Source organism: Myotis brandtii, unplaced genomic scaffold (genome assembly GCF_000412655.1).
Source record: "Myotis brandtii unplaced genomic scaffold, ASM41265v1 scaffold469, whole genome shotgun sequence".
NCBI lineage: Eukaryota > Metazoa > Chordata > Mammalia > Chiroptera > Vespertilionidae > Myotis > Myotis brandtii.
In genome coordinates this window covers 941,388-960,211 of record NW_005367911.1, presented here as the reverse complement: position 1 = coordinate 960,211, position 18,824 = coordinate 941,388, and the positions used below count along the sequence as shown (strand labels likewise).

General features: G+C 42.5%; 2 protein-coding genes across 7 annotated transcripts in view; both read right to left on the bottom strand.

Annotated features, from left to right (window-relative positions):
• STAT3 (signal transducer and activator of transcription 3 (acute-phase response factor)) overlaps nucleotides 1-10,983 on the bottom strand; it is a 51,949-nt gene extending 40,966 nt beyond the window's left edge. For 2 of the 6 annotated variants that reach the window (XM_014547237.1, XM_014547238.1), the window contains exon 1: nucleotides 10,792-10,983. Coding sequence is in view for 4 of the 6 variants with exons in the window: in XM_005875732.2 (XP_005875794.1) it covers nucleotides 4,353-4,542 (190 nt within the window). In the remaining 2 variants the exon portion in view is untranslated. Of the gene's footprint in view, nucleotides 1-4,352; nucleotides 4,561-10,791 lie in introns of those variants that run through there. The other 4 variants (XM_005875732.2, XM_005875731.2, XM_005875730.2 and 1 more) reach the window with 4 other exon arrangements.
• The window catches only part of PTRF (polymerase I and transcript release factor), a 27,277-nt gene continuing 18,562 nt past the window's right edge, over nucleotides 10,110-18,824 (bottom strand). The window contains exon 3 of the mRNA XM_014547189.1: nucleotides 10,110-10,114. Within this exon, the coding sequence (XP_014402675.1) occupies nucleotides 10,110-10,114 (5 nt within the window). The remainder of the gene's footprint in view (nucleotides 10,115-18,824) is intronic.

The window sequence follows — 18,824 nt, the reverse complement described above, 5'->3', positions numbered from 1 at the left end:
AAGACAAAAAGACAAAAAGGTGTTCAACTCTGTCCAATACCACTAAAAGGGTGAATAAAATGGTGAGAGAGTAGTAGCACTTGGTAATGTGTATTTAAAAAAAGAATAGAGTGTCTTAAGACAAAAAGGTGTTCAACTCTGTCCAATACCACTAAAAGGGTGAATAAAATGGTGAGAGAGTAGTAGCACTATTTAATTTGGTAATGTAGAGACACTGGTGATATACCTTTCAATTAGGCTAATGTTTCTGAACCCCAAGATAAAGCCACCAAGAAGTTCACAAAGACACTCAAGCCACTCTTGTTACTTTTCTTCCCAGGATTCATTGCCTTAAAGGCTCTCAGGACCTCCTGGAAGACTGTTTTCTCACTTTTGTCTCTTAATATGACCCAAAAAAAGTGATTTAAAAGGGTCCGAGAAGAATGACCTCTAGAAATAGTGATTTTTCCGCCCTCAAAAGATTTATACATTTTCAGTATTTCTCCACTCTTCCATTCCACCCAGGCTCAGCACTGTTCAGGGTTTAAGGAGGAATCAATATACCATCCAACACATTATATGAAAGGGCAGAGAGATTAAACATAAAAACCAGTATCTAAATCTATACACTATGGACTATAGGCCTCTGGCCAGCCCTGTCTAGACCCAGGAGAGTTTGAGGATTAAATTTAGGGGGTGAAAAGGTAAGTACTTCATTTCCTTGTCCCTAGTATACTAAACACAAGCATCCTAAAGTTTGTTTCTGCATGACTTTGGATTCTAAAACATCATTTTATGACAGTTTTTTAAAGTTTTAAAGAGCAAAATTTTAATTTATCTAAAATAGACAAAGAATCCTTAAAACTCTCTCAAAAATAAGAAAACAATCCAATTTTAAAAGTAATCTGAACAGAAGATACAGAGATGGCAAAAAAAGCATATGAAAAGATGCTTGACATCATATGCCACCAGGAAATTACAAATTAAACAATGAGATACCACTAAACACCTATTAATTAGAAGGTCCAAAATCCAAAATACTGACACCACCAAATGCTGGGGAGGATGTGGAGCAACAGAAATTCCATTCATTTCTGGTGAGAATGCAAAATTGAACAGCCACTTTGGAAGACAGTTTGGCAGTTTCTTACAAAACTAAGCAAATTCTTAACATACAATCTGGCAATTATTCTCCTTGGTATTTGCCCATATGAGTTGAAAGCTTATATCTACACAAAAACCTGCACATGAATATTTATAGCAGCTTTAATTATAAAAGCAAAAACTTGGAAGCAATAAGGATGTCCTTCAATAGGTGAATATATAAACAAACTGTGGTATACATAGACAATGGAATATTAATAAGGGAATAAGAAGAAATGAGCTATCAAGCCAAGAAAAGACAAGGAAGAATCTAAATGAATGTTGCTAAGTGAAAGAAGGCAATCTGAAATTGCTACATACTATATAATCCCAACTATATGATATTCTGGAAAAGATAAAACTATAGAGATAGTAAAAAAGATCAGTGGTTGGCAGTGTGGGGTGTGCAGAAGGCAGCCAACCAATAATTCTCATCAATGATGTTTCTATCTCTCTCCCTCTCCCTTATTCTCTGAAATCAATAAAAATATACTTTAAAAAAATAAATGAAAGACATTATAAAGACATGTCTAAATAAAACAACACTACTTGTATAATTTAAAAACAATTGTTAAATTGTCTTTATAAAGTAATCCAAGCAGTCAGAAATCGTCTGTCTTAATAAATTCATAGATATTCTATCAAAAAAACAGACAACATTGCCCTGGCTGGGTGGCTCCGTTGGTTGGAGCATCAACCTATACATCAAAAGATTGCAAGTTGGATTCCTGGTCAGGGCACATACCTAGGTTGAAGATTTAATCCCTGGTCAGAGCCCATACAGGAGGCAACCAATCGATGTTTCTCTCTCACATCCACCTCTCTCTCTCTCTCTCTCTCTCTCTCTCTCTCTCTCTTTCTCTCGCTCTCTCTTTCTCTTTCTCCACTCCCACCCTTTCTCTCTCTCTCTCTCTCTCTCTCAAATCAATAAGCATATCCTTAAGTGAGGATAAAAAAAAAAAGGGGGACTCATCCTCAAGAATTGAGACACAATGAAATTAATATTGTTTACTGTTTCATCATGGACATTATGTGAAATCAGTTTTGTTTTTGTTTTTTTTTTTACAATGACTACTAGTGTAAGTGCAAAGGCCACTAAGTAAAAAACACAAATAATATTATAAAAGTAGTTTTTACATCAAAGAACCCCCTTAAAGAAGCTCAGAAACCCCCAGGGGTCTGCTGAACAGTCCTCTGAGAATTGCTGCTATAGACAACTCAAACAAAAGCATCAGTGAGCAACCATCCGTGGGAACAATACAAAACACCAAAAACAACCCCTGCCCCACTTGCCAAAGGAGCAATGGGGCTTAAATGAAACAGTTTGCTGTGTTTTAGGAGTGGTGTGCTTTAGACTTCTCCCAAAAATTAAGGGGGGAAATGTGCACTCTGTTAATTGAAAAGCTACATTTCTAAACAGTATGCACATTATAATTAAAACATTAAAAGTATACTATATGCATAGATTTATTTGTATGTACCTGAACACAAACATAAGGATATTTACAACACTGATTTCCATCTTCAGATTCTACAAACAATCTGTGCCTACCATTAGGAGATTAATTAAATGAATAATAGCATCCATAGCTTAAAATACTACTACACAGACCTTAAAAACATGAGGCAGATATAAACATATTCACATTGAGTGTTTTCTAAGATAAAGTGACAAGAGCAAGATAAAGAGTTATTGTGTATAATTTACCCCTACTGATGGAAGAAAAAAAGTGAAAATATGTTTGCATGTGTACACATAAATCATTCTGAAAAGATAAGTGAGAAATAGGTAACTAACAGTCCCTAAGGAAGAGATACTGTCCACTTACTACATACCTTTTTGTACTGATTAATTAAAACATGTTTTCCAAAAATATTACTTTTACAATAAAGAAAACTGGAGTCTGGAACTGAAAAACAAAACTAATATATTCTTGCTGCAAGTCTATGGTTAATCACATTCATCTCTTCTAGGGAAAGGGGTAACTATTTAACCCAGAGGTGGTAGGGAATCTTCTCTGTCCCCCACCTCCAGTCTCCTTCTCCACTATTTGGAAAATATTCTCAGTGGGTATAAAAGAATGGTGCTCTCATTGTAAAGCTTAGGGTAAACTGAGGTAGAAGTCTATGGAATCACATAGCTGCATACAAAGCACTTCTGACCTTGGACATCTCGGATATTTCTGCAGAAACAGAACTTTTTCTTTTTTAATGAATAACCTTTACTTTTAAAAGCAGTTTTAAGTTCAAAGCAAAATTAAGTGGAAAGTACAGAGAGTTCCCATAAACCCTCTGTTCCTCAATAGGCACAACCTCCCCCACAACAGACGTATGGAACTACAGTGGTACATTAGAGAAACAGGAATCTTGGATGGCCCCAGGATTCTTCAACATAGCAATTAAGACCCTAAAGTGTCCCACATGCTTACTCCCACTTACATCCCACTCTTGTTTATGCACTCTAATGCAAAGAGACAATAACACATGGAATAAAGAATATTGACATTTAGCTTCAGAATGCTTCAATTATTCCACCTGCCCCTATGAATTAGACAGTTACCATCCTAATTATGTTTTAGTTTGGTTAATGTTTCAATAAATTTTCTTTCCCTAAACATATTGATTTTTTTTAAAAGGCCCAAATACAAAACAGATTTGTCAGGCAGTCAGTCTGAGATTAAATATTTATTATGTCTAAACCACAAGTAGAAAAAAATTCAAAGGCCGACTATTTTAATGCTAACTCGATGCAATATTGCACTTGGGTTTCTAGGAGAGGTAATTACACAGCTAACATCTGGGTTTTGAGGTTTTGAGGATTACATTTGGGTGGACTGAGGTGGAAGAGTAGGGAAGAGCAAAGTAAAAGTCTAATGCTTTCAGATTCTGTCAGAAAAAGTGCTTGCTAAACAGCAAAACAAAATTAACATTAGCAAAGATGTGAAGAACATGCACTTTAGGAAGCTTTCACCTAAGCAGATGCTCCAATTCTGACTCAAATCCTCTAATTCTTGTAACAAGAATGAGAGGTCAGGACACCGCAAACTAATAAATTCAATCAACAGAACGGGAAAACAGGTGGTTAATACCAGACAAGGTAGGGTTTTCCTAAATTGGGTTTGCCTTCGATAATCTAAATCAGTTTTCAGAAATGGCTTCTACAAAAACTACCCAAACATCCCCCTAATAATCTGTACTCCTCCTCCACAATGGGGAAGCCATTTATTTACCAGAAGGTTTACTTTCTCTTTCAAGCTCTGCTGGCTTCCTCCAGCGCACGTATGGCCAAGAAACAACTGGAAGGCCTTTCCTTCTTGTCCTCTCCGATCCAAAACCGGAGAGCTGGTGTGTGAGAACCTGTTTTGCAGAGAAGCTGAGTGCTGCTTCTTCACCGCAAGGCAATTTCAAATACAAATTCATTTGCAAATAAGAGTTACAGGACAGGCAAACATCTCTACTCCTCCAATGAAAACACACACTCGTACACATAAACACACAAAGATGAGAAGGAACAAATCACCTCCCAGCCTCTTACTCCGCCTCCCCCCCGCCCCCAACTGAACGCTGTCCTTGCCTGACTCCTCTACCTCTCAAACTTTCAATATTATCTGCACTTTTTGTGTCATAAAGAACTCCAAGGGACTGTTCAAATTTCGAAGTGATAATAAATGTAGTGAATATTGCTTAAAATAAATGAGCCTCAGTCACAGGTTTTGGAAAAGGCAGAGAGATTCTCATGGGGACATTGGTGTAAACAGAAATTTTCATTTTGCTTTGCCTATTTCTTTTACGTGATGGCCTCCATCTCCTCCACCACAATGTAAATCCCCCTGGTCCCTCTTCATTTCATTTTTCCCTATTAGGTTAGAATTTCCCAATTACTCCTTCTTTCCTTTATTTTGGGTCATTAATGGCTACCATGAATCATAACTTCCCTGACTTTTAGTTAGATATATGTGCAGTTTTTAATATTAATTATTAGCTATCTGCCAGGCACTGAGCAAAGTAGTTTATATACAGCATCTTGCTTAATCTTCATGACTCCCCTCCAATTGGACCATTTTTTGGATAGAGAAACTGAAACCTAGAGAAGTTAAAACAACTGACCCCAAGGTCCAAGAGGTTATGGATCTGGACCATTCTTTAATATATTTTATTGATTTCTTACAGAGAGGAAGGGAGAGAGATAGAGAGTTAGAAACAACGATGAGAGAGAAACATCAATCAGCTGCCTCCTGCATACTCCCTACTGGGTATGTGTCTGCAACCAAGGTACATGCCCTTGACCGGAATCGAACGTGGGACCCTTGAGTCCGCAGGCCGACGCTCTATCCATTGAGCCAAACCGGTTAGGGCTGGACCATTCTTTTATCTATAGCAACGGTGGACCATAAAACCCTCAAACACACCGCCCAAGCATTTCAACACTATAATAATAGCTATGTTAGGAAAGCTCAAAACATAAGTTCCTCATCCAATGTAGTTAAAAAGTCAAAGGTCAGGTAGAAGTTCACTGATTAGAAATGTCATTTATTCTAGTGGATGGAGGCAGCAGAAAGGAAAACCAGATAATCCAAACCTTATTTTGTCTTGGAGTGGGGCAGATTTACCTTCCTTATTGTTCTTTTATTAGACTGTGAAAAAGGAATTTGCAATATGTCCAAGATAAACTGATAAGTAGAAAAAGCTGCAAGAAGTCTGGAGAAATATACACCAAACTATTAACCTATTATATATAAAAATATATAATACATATTTTTACAAATTTAAATGTTTTACAATAGCATGTATTAGTTCTTTTTTTATTTTTTTATTGAATTTATTGGGGTGACATTAGTTAATAAAATTATATAGGTTTCAAGTGTACAATTCTATAATACATTATCTATATATTATGTTCACCACCCAAAGTCAAGACTCCTTCAGTCACCTTTTATCTGCCTTTACCCCTTTCTACCTGCCCCCAACCCCCTTTTCCTCTGATAATCACCAAGCATGTATTACTTCCCTAAACAGGAAAAACAACTTAATGACATTTGAACCCAATTATTAACAGAAGAGAAAGGATAAGAGCTGTAGCTCTGCAGCTTCCTTTACCCTCAGTTTAGTTCTCCTAAATTAAGAACTTCCACTTAGAGCTCCCTGAATGCACTATTCTGTTTTAAGCCTCTTATTCCTATTCCTTTGGCCTTGAATGCAACTGCTTACCACTTAGCTCTGAAGGAAAAGTTCTATTCATCCTACAAAACCCTATTCAGGAGTTCCCACCTGATAAAGCCCCTGTATGACAAAGTCTTTTCTCATCCGTGAAGAGAATCAATCTCTTTAACTAGACATTTAATAAGAACTTAGATTTATGGAATTCTTACTGTGCGCCAGGCACTATGCTAAACATTTTACCTATTTTATTTCACTGAGTCTATAAGTGGCAGATCCAGGATCCAATCCCAGATCTGTTTGACTCCAGAGTTTGAACCTTAAACCACTATTCTGTCATCTACTCTGCCTGAAGTCCATACTAACAGAGCATACCCTCTGTCCCCACAGTAATGCCCCCAGTTCCGTGAAAACAGGGACCATGTTTCACTATCTCTGGATCCTGCCTAGCACAATAACTGGCTCTCAATATCCTATATAATCCTATATAATAAAGAGCTAATATGCTAATTAGACAAAACAGCATCTGGACAACCTTCCGGACGAAGCCGGGGCTGCGAGGGCCGAGCCCCTTGCACGGATTTCATGCATTGGGCCTCTAGTATAATATGTTTGCCTATCTGAACTAAGAGTTGTGATAATCCTAACATGGTAAATGAGAACTGACCATAATAGAAATTCATTCTTCCATATGCTATTCCCTTTAAAAACTGAAGACATCCCAAACAATTTACGGCCAAAGTACTATCTGGCCATCCTGATTAAAGTGCACCATAGTAAGCCAAGGTTTCTAGCAACGAATGTGTAACCATAACATTAATTTTTTCACCATAACCAACAAAGACTGAAACAGCCCAGCAATGCCAAGGCTGGACCTCACCAAGGCTGCTTGCTACAGGACACCAGAGGTTCTTCAGGATTTGGGGATGTTCTTAAAGTGTTCTTTGGCTGGTTTTTATGAATGACCCAAAAGTTATAGTAAAATTTTTAAAATATGGAAGACATAAAAGGTGAGTAGTCAATTTGTAGACAATTAAAAATCCAAAAAAACAAACAAACACATATCTGCACTTAATGCACACAAATCCAATAAATCAGTTCACCTTTCTTTGGGTGCTCCCAGTTTATAAGGTTAACCTCAATGACAACTCCACTAGGGCAGAGGCTATGTATACTGATATACTTTGTACAAATTAACCAATGCCGGCCACATGCCTGTCACATAGTAGGCACTCCATAATTAAACACCAGTACTTGGCCTCACACATCATTAAAAGCTTCCCCTACAAAAGGATTGTACTGAAATTCCTTGGTCTTATAGTCAAGATATCATATAAGTAGGCACTCCTTCTCCCCTACTTACCTGCCTAATCTACCAGGATTTTGTGCTATATCACCATAACTCCTCACCGGAAATTCTTTATAGATATCAAACTCCAACCATTATTTGAGACCTAGATCAAATCTCTCCTTTGGCAAGAAGAATTCCTACAGAACTCCATGCCTTGTAACCTCTCCTTCCTCTAAAGACCTGTAGCGCTTACTACAACACTGTCCAGTAGAACTTTCCACAATAATAGAAATATTCTTTATCTGTGCTATCTATAATAATAAAAGGGTAATATGCTAATTAGACCGGACGTCCTTCTGGATGAAGCCAGGGCCAGAGCGAAGCCTGGATCCTGGGTGCCTGCCGATGGCTGGAGGGAAGCAGCCCTGGTCCCGGGGGCCGGAGGGAAGCCGGTGCCAGCAGGCAGGAGAAGGAAGGCCTACTCTTGCACGAATTTTCGTGCATCAGGCCTCTAGTATATTATATAAAATAGCTAATTTATTGAATATCAGACAATGTCCCACCATCTCTTTGAAGACATGCTGCATTGTAGGGGTAAAGCATTTTTCAAGTTGCCTCAGTAAACTGCAAGTTCTATAAACAAGTCATCTCATTCTTCACAGCAACTTTCACTAAGTTGCAGAAAGTAAATATTTGTTCATTTGTACACCATCTCTGAGAAAACTATAAGGTAAAAAGGTGCTGGACTCTGTGTCTGCAATGAGAGTCACTATCTCTGCCCCATCTCACATCTAAATGTCAAAACATGCAGAATCAAGGAGGAGAAAGCAACTTTCTGGAAACGCAAATGGCCACTGATGCAGCCACAGGTTGAAGTGACATTTAGGTCACAACTGTCCTTCATCTACAAGCTTGCCTAAATAAATATCTCCTTCCATTAGGAAATAGCTAAATTCTGAGGATAAATTATGCCAACTAAAAAGTCAGTTACTTCCCAAGTTAGATAGAGCAGTTAGAAAAATGACCTAAGCAAACCCCACTTGCACTTTTCCTCCTGTTTATCACATATCTCCCATGGAGTCTTACAGCCTATTGGTGGTATTTCACTATCCATGTGTACGTTAGAATTTCACTAACAGTTTTCCCAATGGGGTTTACACTCGCTCTAAAATAAGACCGAATACTAATCCTACCAGACCTGAGGCCCTGAACTTAACTGTCCCCTATACCTGGGCTCCTGAGCATTAAAGAGAAAAAACCAACATGATATAGAAAAATGTTAGTTACATGCAAACAAGTGGTTAGAATAAGATAGAACTTGGAGACATTGTAGAAAATAGGTCTACCTTTCGTCTACCTTTCATCTACCTTTCATCTACCTTTCATCTAGCGTCAATATTCCACCTTTGTGTGGAAATTACCGAAAAATCGGTACAGCGGTCTGGTAGGGTTAAGCATAAATAGTCGAAGGAACACAAAATATACAGGAGTGTGAGTTCCACCACTATGGCACTCTGCTGCCTTAGGCAAGTGTCTTGTTCCTTTGGCCTCAATTTCCTAGTCTACAAAATAGGATATGAACTATCTATCCCTTGTGGGTCAAATCATAACTGTGGATATTTCTAAATGGTTCTTCTTTCCAACAGGACTAGACACAAAAACAAAAGATTCATAAACTTGCTAGTGGTTTTTTTGTGATGGATGTGCTAAGAAATATAGAGACTAAGAACAACCCTCCAACATCTACAATTTTTTTTTTTTTTTGTATTGCAGCCTTCCTTCCCCCATCCCACTAGTCTGAGCATAAATTCTGCCAGTATTCCAGTCTGGCATATGTAATAAGGAACTAAATGTGTTGACTCAAGGAACACAGACATATTTAACATATAACAAAATAGAAAACTGGCTGAATCAGGTTATAACAGTCTAAAGCCACATATAAGAGACTGAGACGATTTACTATTCTGATGTATTCAAACCAATGCTTTATCAGCACAGCTAACCAAAGTTACAACTCATACACAGAATATAAAACCAGCAGGTGCACATTACACATATTTTTGTATAAGAATAAGGGTGTCAACACTATACACCCACTGGATATAACAGAGGGATGTCTACTAAACATGGAAAAAGCAACTTGGGTGGCAGTTTGGATTTGGCTAACGGAAGCCCCGCCACACCACCCGAACACAGGTAAAGTTTGCACACATGGCTTCACCAAGGCCAGCCAGTCTTTGTTTCCCTCTCCTCTGCATTTACCCAAGATCTTGGCTCTGAGACAAAAAAAACTCCTACTCGCGATTGGCTCATTCTGCCCTATGCAATTAAGCAACACCACAATCCAGTAAACGTAGGGGCTCCATTATTTATCTTCTGGCCGAGTTTACCAGGTGTTTATAAAAGAACAATGACACGGAGAAAAGAGGTTTATTTCTCTCTAGGGCTGGCTTGATTGGGGGGAAGGGGGGAGTGGTATTTTGTTGTTGTGTTTTGGTTTGTGGTTCTTTTTTTGAAGGGGGTTGGGGAGAAACCCGGCTTAACCTAGAAAAAGACCGGAGGGGATTTAGAAAGAGTGTGTAAGGCTGTCAATTTCCCTACAGGAAACTTGATTCTTATGCAATAATCCTACCCACAACCAATGAGGCCAGGAGACCGTAGGAGGAAGACACCTATTTCTACCTCCAGAGGGGCACAGCCGGCTCCTAAGGGATCCAACACAGGGCAAGGCCGAGGACGGGGGGCTCTTTTCAACGCCACCCCGCCTCTCCGCGACCTCCGCGGCTTGACAGCCGCTCCTATGGCCGGAACGTCCCCGAGTCCCAGGGAGCAGGAAGTGGGGGGGGGCTGTCCCTCACTCCCGCCACCCTCAAGAGGTATTTTGAAATTCTTGTTTGAAAAGTTTCGTCTGCTTACCTTCACAACGATCTGTCTCACGGGCGGGCGAAACCGTGGCGATCCAGATGCCGAGTCTTCACTCACGAGTCAATACTGCGCGGCGACTCAAAGGGGTGCCTGGCCAGGCGCTTCAAGCAGACGTTCTCGCAGGGGGTCCCCAAGTCGCCCCACCGTTGGGCGCCAGACTGTCCCGACCCGCGGGACAACAACGGGGGAACGAAGAGACACCTCATATGCAATTCGAGCAGGACTCAGGGAGACCAGTTCCTCGCTCCTCCACACTGGAGGGCAGGCTCTCCTTCCAAAGTAGCTCCTCACCAGGCCTGTTTCTCGGGCTGAGGCCCGACAGGCCGGGGTGCGTTGCTCCGGGGTTACGGGCCGCGGGCTCCCTCAGGCCGCAGGGTCTCTCCTCGCAGACGCGGAGAGGGAGAGCCGAGCCGGGTTACTCGTCAAGGATCCGGTTCGGGCTCACTCCCTCCGCTGCAACGACGGAACCCCAGGCTCTCCCTCCCAGTCTAGGGGGGGGGCTGTCCCTCACTCCCGCCACCCCCACGCGAGTGCTCTCGCCCCACGGTCCTCCCCCCTCGAGCCCGTTCTCTCTTCCTCGCCGCCTTCCCTTCCTCCGAAGAACGAAACTTCCTTCCAGCGCCCTCTGTCCCTTCAGAGGCCCGCTCCTGTCACCCCGGAGGTGTCCCTTCAGAGCGGCCCTCCAAGTCTCCTCTATCCTCCCGCCCCTCTGAAGTTTCCTTCCACAACTTCCCACGCCGCCGCCGCCGCCGCAGCTCCGGAAACCTCTGAATTACAGCCCCTCCAGCCAATCCCCGCCCAGCCCCATCCTGACCAAGACACGCCTTCTTGCATAATTCATGAGACGGCCAGTATTCTCCTCCACACAGAAGCGCTGGAGCGTGTACTGCACACCAACTGACCAATGAGAAGAGCCTTAGGGATAAAGGGCGGGGCCAGCATACAGCTGGGAACGCCCCGTGCTGGCTGTTCCGAAGGCTCAGTCCTCCTCCCTCCGCAATAGAAGGGGAATTGCCGATGTCTCGGGACCAGAAGTCCGGAGGGAGGGAGGGAAGATGGCTGGAATGTCCTGCTAAAAACTCAGCTGAGTTCCTGGCAGTGTGTGACGTCAAGACACTTTAAATGCCCCTGATGCGGCTCTCTTTTGCCTGCTCTCCCCTTTTCCGGTTCTAAATACCACGTGGCGGCCAGGGTGGGAGCCACTTACCACGTGGGAATCAGCCAGTTAGTCCCCAAGTATCGCCAGATCCCCAGGGGGCCCAACACCTCAACTGGGTTTCTGAGGACAGTAAAAAAAACATGGGTGTCTCCTGCCTGCCCTGAACTCCAGTTTCTGCGTGAGATGAGACACACACACACCCGGAAATATGACGTGGAAATAGAATAATTACTAGAGTGCGTGGGGAGAGAGTAGTGGATTTAACCCTGTTCTCTGTTCCCTCGCTTGAAGCATCAAACGTCAACTGCTTGCACATTGGCCAATTCACGAGAATGCAGAAGGCAGTATATATATGTATTGACACGTATACACATTTTTATGCTTCTGAGTTGAAATACTTAAAATCGCCTTTTTTTTTTCCTGGTTAATTTAAATCGCAAGTTTTACTGCATTGAATGAAGCCAGTAGTTTATAGGAAATGTAGACATTTTACCCTACATAATGGAGGATGTACTTTGCATAATGGAATGATTTATGTGTGAGTGTATGCCCCTGCTGATATTATCAAGGTATGTTTTTTAATAACAGCTATTAGTGTTTGTGTTTGTTGTGTTTTAGTAAAGGTGTATAAAGATGAAATCTTAAACCACCCAGATAACTACTGATGACATTTTTAAATGAAACTAATATGTGTTGTGGTTAGGAAATTCAACCAATTCAGAAAAGTTGAAAATTAAACATGAAAATCTCTCCCCTTCACCCACCAGTTCTTCTCCCCAAGGATAGCTATTCTTGTGTGTTTGTTTTTTGTGGGTTTTTTTGTTAAACCTCACCCAAGGTTATTTTTTCCACTGCTTTTTAGAGGGAGGGAGGGAGGGAGGCAGAGAGAGAGAGAGACAGAGAGAGAGGAACATCTATATAAGAGAGACACATCGATTGGATGCCTCTTCATGCAGGGGATCCAACCTGCAATGCAGGTACTGCCCTTGACAGGGAATCAAACAGGAGACCTTTGGTTCTCAGGCCTACACTTTATCCTCTGAGCCACACTGGCCAGGGCAAGGATAGCTATTATTAATTTCTGGTGAGGAAAACAATGACTCTTAACCTTTGGGGGAGAGAGGTCACTGAGCCTACTGGACTTTGTTGGAGACTCTGGATTCTAGCCCTAGAAAAACATAGCACAAGCTTTTATTCATAAACTAGAGGCCGGGTACACAAGATTCATGCACTGGGGGAGGTGTGTGTGTCCCTCAGCCCGACCTGTGCAATGCAGTCCAGGACCCCTCAGGGGATGTCCAACTGCTGGCTTAGGCCCACTGCCGTGGATGCAGGAGAGGTTCCCACCACCACCACTGTGTTTGCCAGCCATGAGCCCGGATACTGGCTGAGCGGCACTCCCCCTGGGGAGTGCATTGACCACCAGGGGGCAGCTCCTGCATTAAACATCTGCCCCCTGGTAGTCAGTGCACATCATAGCACCGGTCATTCTGCCGTTTGGTCACTTTGCATATTAGGCTTTTATTATGTAGGTTTGTCATGGTTCCCCAGATACCTGAGGCTCAGCTAAAGACTTCAGATATGAACCATTGGACTATCTTATTTATATCCAAGTGAGAGATAAGACAGGATAAGGCAAATGGTAGGCTCAATGGTGATAGAATTGAGAGTTTCCCATTGCCCTCCTACAGACCCAGCCCAGTGTGGAAATTGCTGTATATATCTGTAGTGTGTGTGTGTGTGTGTGTGTGTGTGTGTGTGTGTATGTGTGTTGATTGCTGTGTCTATCTTTATCTTTACCCAGGACAGATATTCCCCACCTTCCACCTCACAAAAACTCTGCTTTAGCTGAGCTAGCCCAGGCAATTGACTGCCTCCCTAATAACATGGGGTCTAATATTTGTTTAGTTATTTAAAACTTACAAAGCACTTACACATGCATTACCTCTTTTCTTTCTCACCACAATTATGTGTAGCAGATAGGAAAGATCATTTTTTATGGCTAGGAAACTAAGGCCAAAATAGTATGACAATCTCAGATCATGGAGATACTCAGAAGTATACCAGGTGGGTTCAGGGCCAGGTTTGTTTGTGGGGTTTTTTTTTGGGGGGGGGGGGGGTTGTTGTTTTTATTGATTTCTGGGAGGAAGGGAGAGGGAGATAGAAACATCAATGATTAGAGAGAATCATTGATCCACTGCCTCCTGCACGCTCCACACTGAGGATCTAGCCTGCAACCTGGGCATGTGGCCTGACAGGGAGTCAAACCATGACCTCCTGGTTCATAGATCGATGCTCAACCACTGAGCTGCATCAGCTGGGCAGGGGCCAGGTTTTTGAACTCCACATTCCATAACTTTGTTCCATCCACTCAAACCCTGCCCTCCTCCCCTGACTCCTTAGCAGCTAGCTTTTGATTCCCTCACTGCCCTCTCCTGCACTCACATAGAACATCTACACCTCAGCTTATCTGTTCCACCTACAAAACCTCTCTTCAGCCCAGCTACTGGCCTTTCTCCGCATTCTGTGAGTCCCCCTTGATTTAACGATGGCAGTTACTTCTACTTGAGCCAATGCTTTGCCCTGAACAACGCCTTCCAGCCTCATCCCCTTCATCTCACACATCTTAAGCTCCACACTGAATTTATCACCTTCTTCCAAACATGTCTGCACTCTGTAACTTTATACCATTGCAGATCTTCCCTCCATCTGGAATCCCTTCTCTTTCCTCATTTCCTACCTGAAAAACGTTACTCATTCTTCAAAGTCCAATTCCCATATCACTTCCTCTGGCCTTTCTGAGATTCTTCCTGGCAAAGTTAATCTCTTCTGCTGAACTCCCTTAGCAGGTTGTTTGCCCAACTAGTATAGCATGCTCTACCTCAGACTATGATGTATCCCTTTATTAGCCAACTTCCTGATAAATAAATATAATGATTAACATCTATTAAGTAACTACTATGTTCCAGGAACTGAGCTAAGGCTTTTACATAGATTATCTCAGTGGATCCTCACCAGAACCCAGGGAGGTAGGGTTATAATACTATTATAATTCTCATTTTCAACTGAGGACACTGTAGCTGAGAAAGTGAAAGACTGATCTAAGGCCCCACAGCTGGGAACTACAGGTAAACTCAGAATGAGAATCAGGTCTGGCTGACTGCAAAGCCTACTCTCTGCCCACATGGTTGAAAGCATCATCTAGCTCAGAACCTGCCTAAGCCTGATTTAATTAGCTATTAATAAACATGTGTTGAATAATCATATCGGCAATAGCTAACACTTATGGAGTGTTGACTGTGTACCAGCCAGTATTCTAAGTATGTATTATATATCCCTCTATTAACTCAATCCTTACAATAGCCCTATGAGAAGGATACAGATGAAGAAAATGAGGTTTACCCAAGGTTAAGTGACTTCTCCAAGAACACAGAGCTGGTAAATGGCAGAGCCAAGATTCAAATCCAAGTGTGTCTACTTCAAGAGCCTGAATAACTGTTCTTCCTTGACTGTATCTCCAAGCCTAACTTTCCTCTTAGATCCCCAAAGAGGAGCCTAAAGCTGGGGAAAAGGTGAGGCCCCCCACTCTCCATCTATCAAGTGAATGAAGGCAGAATGCAGAAGGCCAGTGAGTTTACAGTGGTTTATAAACATGTCCCCAAATTCTTTGACATTTCTCCCATCTAAAGGTAAAATCTAATTCCAACACTCAGTGACTCACTCCTAATAAATAGAATATAGTGGAAATGATGCTGCATGACTTTTGAGGTTAGGTCATAAAAGGCAATACAGCTTCTATGTGACTCTATCTCCTGGGACAGTCACCCTTGGAACTCAGCCACCATGGTGTGAGGAAGCCCAAGCTACATGTAGGGGCCACATGAAGATGTTTTGGCAATAGTCCAGCTAAGGCCCAACTGACCGCAAACATCAGTGATGAGTGAGCCAGTCTCCAGAAGTTTCCAGCCCCCAGCTTTCAAGCCATACCAATAGAGACCAAGTGAAGCAGAGAATAGCTATTTTTGCTGAGCCTTACCCAGATCACAAATTCATGAGCAAAATAAATGTCATTGCTTTAAGCCACTAAGATTTGGGGTGGTTTGTTACACAGCAATAGGCGACCAGAAAAGGTTTCCATTTACCACCTCAGCGAGACTCAGAGGAACTATAGGCTAGATCAGGAACTGAAACTTATCAGACTTCGTAAAATTTTAGCAATGTTTTATTTACTTCTTCTTCCCTGGGGGAATTAGTAGTAAAACTCTAAATCAAGAAGAAGGAATAGCAAGGAAGAGAAAATTTGAGAAGAACATTAGAGATGGTAAATGGGTAGCAAGTCACTGCAGTGACCAAAAGGGGCAACTTGTATGGGTGATGGGACCCCCATTGGGCTCAACAACAGAAAGGTTCATTCACACAGGGCTGCCCAACTCCCCTCTCACTAAAGTCACAGAGAAGAGCAGATCTCTGCAACACAAACTCCTTGAACCTCTACTTTCCTTGTGCAAAAATGCTTCCCAGGCACCATCATGCAAGCATCTCCCTTTCCTCTTGTCTGAAGAACAGTCCTCTCAATGTTTTCAAGACGAAACTCTTTTCCCATGCTGCTTAACACATCATTCATACTATGTCATTCTGTTCCTTCAGTGGCTTTCATGAGATTTAGGATAAAGGAGTTCTCCTTTATCTTATCCCCTTTAAGGCCCTCTTATCCCACCAACTCCCCTCCTGCCCACTAAATTCCAACCATCCATTTCCCACCACAGGGCCTTTGCATATGCCAATCTTTTTCCTGCATCAGCTTTGGCATGGTTAGTTTCTTCTCACCCTCTTGCCTCATCTGCTCAGAGAGGCCTTGTCTAACTATCCCACCTGCAGTTGCTCTCAGCCCCTAATCTCTATCTCTATATGCTGTTTCTTTAGAACTCTTATCATAATTCTCATTTTATTTATCTTTTTACAGTTTCTTATCTGTCTTCCTTATTATAAATATCGGTTTCAAAAAAAAAATTAATCTTGCCTGTTTGGTTCTCCTTTGTCTCCCCAGTGCCTGGGGAATAGGTGCTTAATAAATGCTTACTGAATGAATGGAAGTGCTCTTGGTCCCATCCCTCCCCTCTCTGGGTTTTTTCAATTCTCCTCTCCCTGCTGACCTTCTCCTCTTCTTCTCTCCCTTCTGGTTCTGAAGATATTCTTTTTTTCCTACCTTGACCCTCAAGTTGACCCCCGTTCCCTATCATAGTCTCCATGTCCTCACTCCTAATTGCTCCACCAAAGAGGCTTCTGCCCTCTCCTCTCCATGGCACAGTGCTCTTGAAAGCTATTGGGGATCTCCTACTCCTCAAAGCTGATGTCTTCTTCTAAGTCATTTTACTTAATTTTGCTATAGAATCTGGTACTATTGATCATCTTCACTCCTAAACATTCTTTTCTCCCTTGACCATCACAGTGGTCAATGGAAGCAAACTGCATTAACTAGAAAGCTGATGGGAGCTAAAATGAATCCAGGCTCTGACACAGAATAAGCTGTGCAACCCTGAACAAGTTCTTTAACCTCTCTGAGCCTTGGTACACTCATCTTCAAATAGCGACTATAATTTTTCCCTTGGTGTGTTTGCATTAAGTGTTTTTGATTGAAAAATACTTTCAACTTAACTGTGCAGCATGGCAGATAAGAACCAGGTCCTGGCAGGGTCCCCTGCTCAGCCACCCACACAGCAGTATAACCTTGGGCCAATTGCTTAACCACTCCCAGCTTCAGTTTTCTTCTCTGTGAAATAGAGAATATGAGACAATCTACCTCAAAGGTTGTCATAAAGATTAAATGAGATAACCTGCAAAGCATTCGATATAGCATCTGGCATACTGCATCCCTCAATATATGTTAGCTTTTATTATCTCATGCAGAAAAACAAGGCGGGGCGGGGAGGGGAGTTATTGGAAGGAAAGAGATCTTTCCCAAATTTGAATAAAGAGTTAAACAACCACACCTAGGGAAGAACACCTCTAGCAACCTCACCAGAAGGAGTGCTTATGGAACGTCCCATTAAAGCTTCCTTGTTATGACTTGACTTGAGGCTGCTAATAAAAATGGTCAGTCTCTAAGGTTGTCAGCTCAAAATTCTAAATTGCTGGCCTAGGCATGGACCAGATATCCATCTTTGACAAAGCAGCTAAGGACAAGGATGGGGATCTTAGTCACCTAACAAAGACAACACCCTGAAGGGAAGGGACAGGGACTTTAGTGAGCAGGGGAACATCCAACACAGATCAGAATTACCTGAGATCATTTTATGCAAGTGCCCTGCACCCTCCCTGAGCATCCCACAGTCTACTTTGCTGCTCCTCCAACTCCCATCATTCCCTAATGGTGGGCGCTCTGGCCTTTAATTCTAAATTCCATCCTCTCCTCTGCCTAACTCCCTCTCTTGGCATTCATCTATTCCTAGAACTTCAGGAACAACCCAGGTACATGCCCTTGACCGGAATTGAACCTGGGACCTTTGAGTCCACAGGCCGACGCTCTATCCACTGAGCCAAACCGGTTTCGGCATTCCATCATTTTCTAACAGTGGGCGCTCTGGCCTTTAATTCTAAATTCCATCCTCTCCTCTGCCTAACTCCCTCTCTTGGCATTAATCTATTCCTAGAACTTCAGGAGCATCTATTTTTTAAATCCTCACCCAAGGATATTTTTCCATTGATTTTTAGAGAGAGTGGAAGGGAGGGGAGAGACAGAGAGAGAGAAACATCAGTGTGACAGAGACACATCGACTAATTGCCTCCTGCACATGCCCCGACTGGGGCTGGGGCTCCAGCCTGCAATCGAGGTACGTGCCCTTGACTAAAATTGAATCCGAGACCCTTTGGTCTGCAGACTGACGCTCTAACCACTGAGAAAACTGGTCAGGGCAAGGAGCATCTTTATTATAACTTTTATGCTGACTCTTATTAGGTACTAGAGGCCCGGTGCACTAAATTTGTGCACGGGGATGGGGGGCAGGGTCCCTCAGCCTGGATTGTGAGAGGGTGCAGGCTAGGCTGAGGGATCCCACTGTTGCACGATCAGGGCCAGGGAGGGACATGGGAGGTTGGCCAGCTGGGGAGGGACTGCGGGAGGGCTCCAGGGTGTGTCCAGCCTGTCTCACTCACTCCCGACCAGCCAGACTG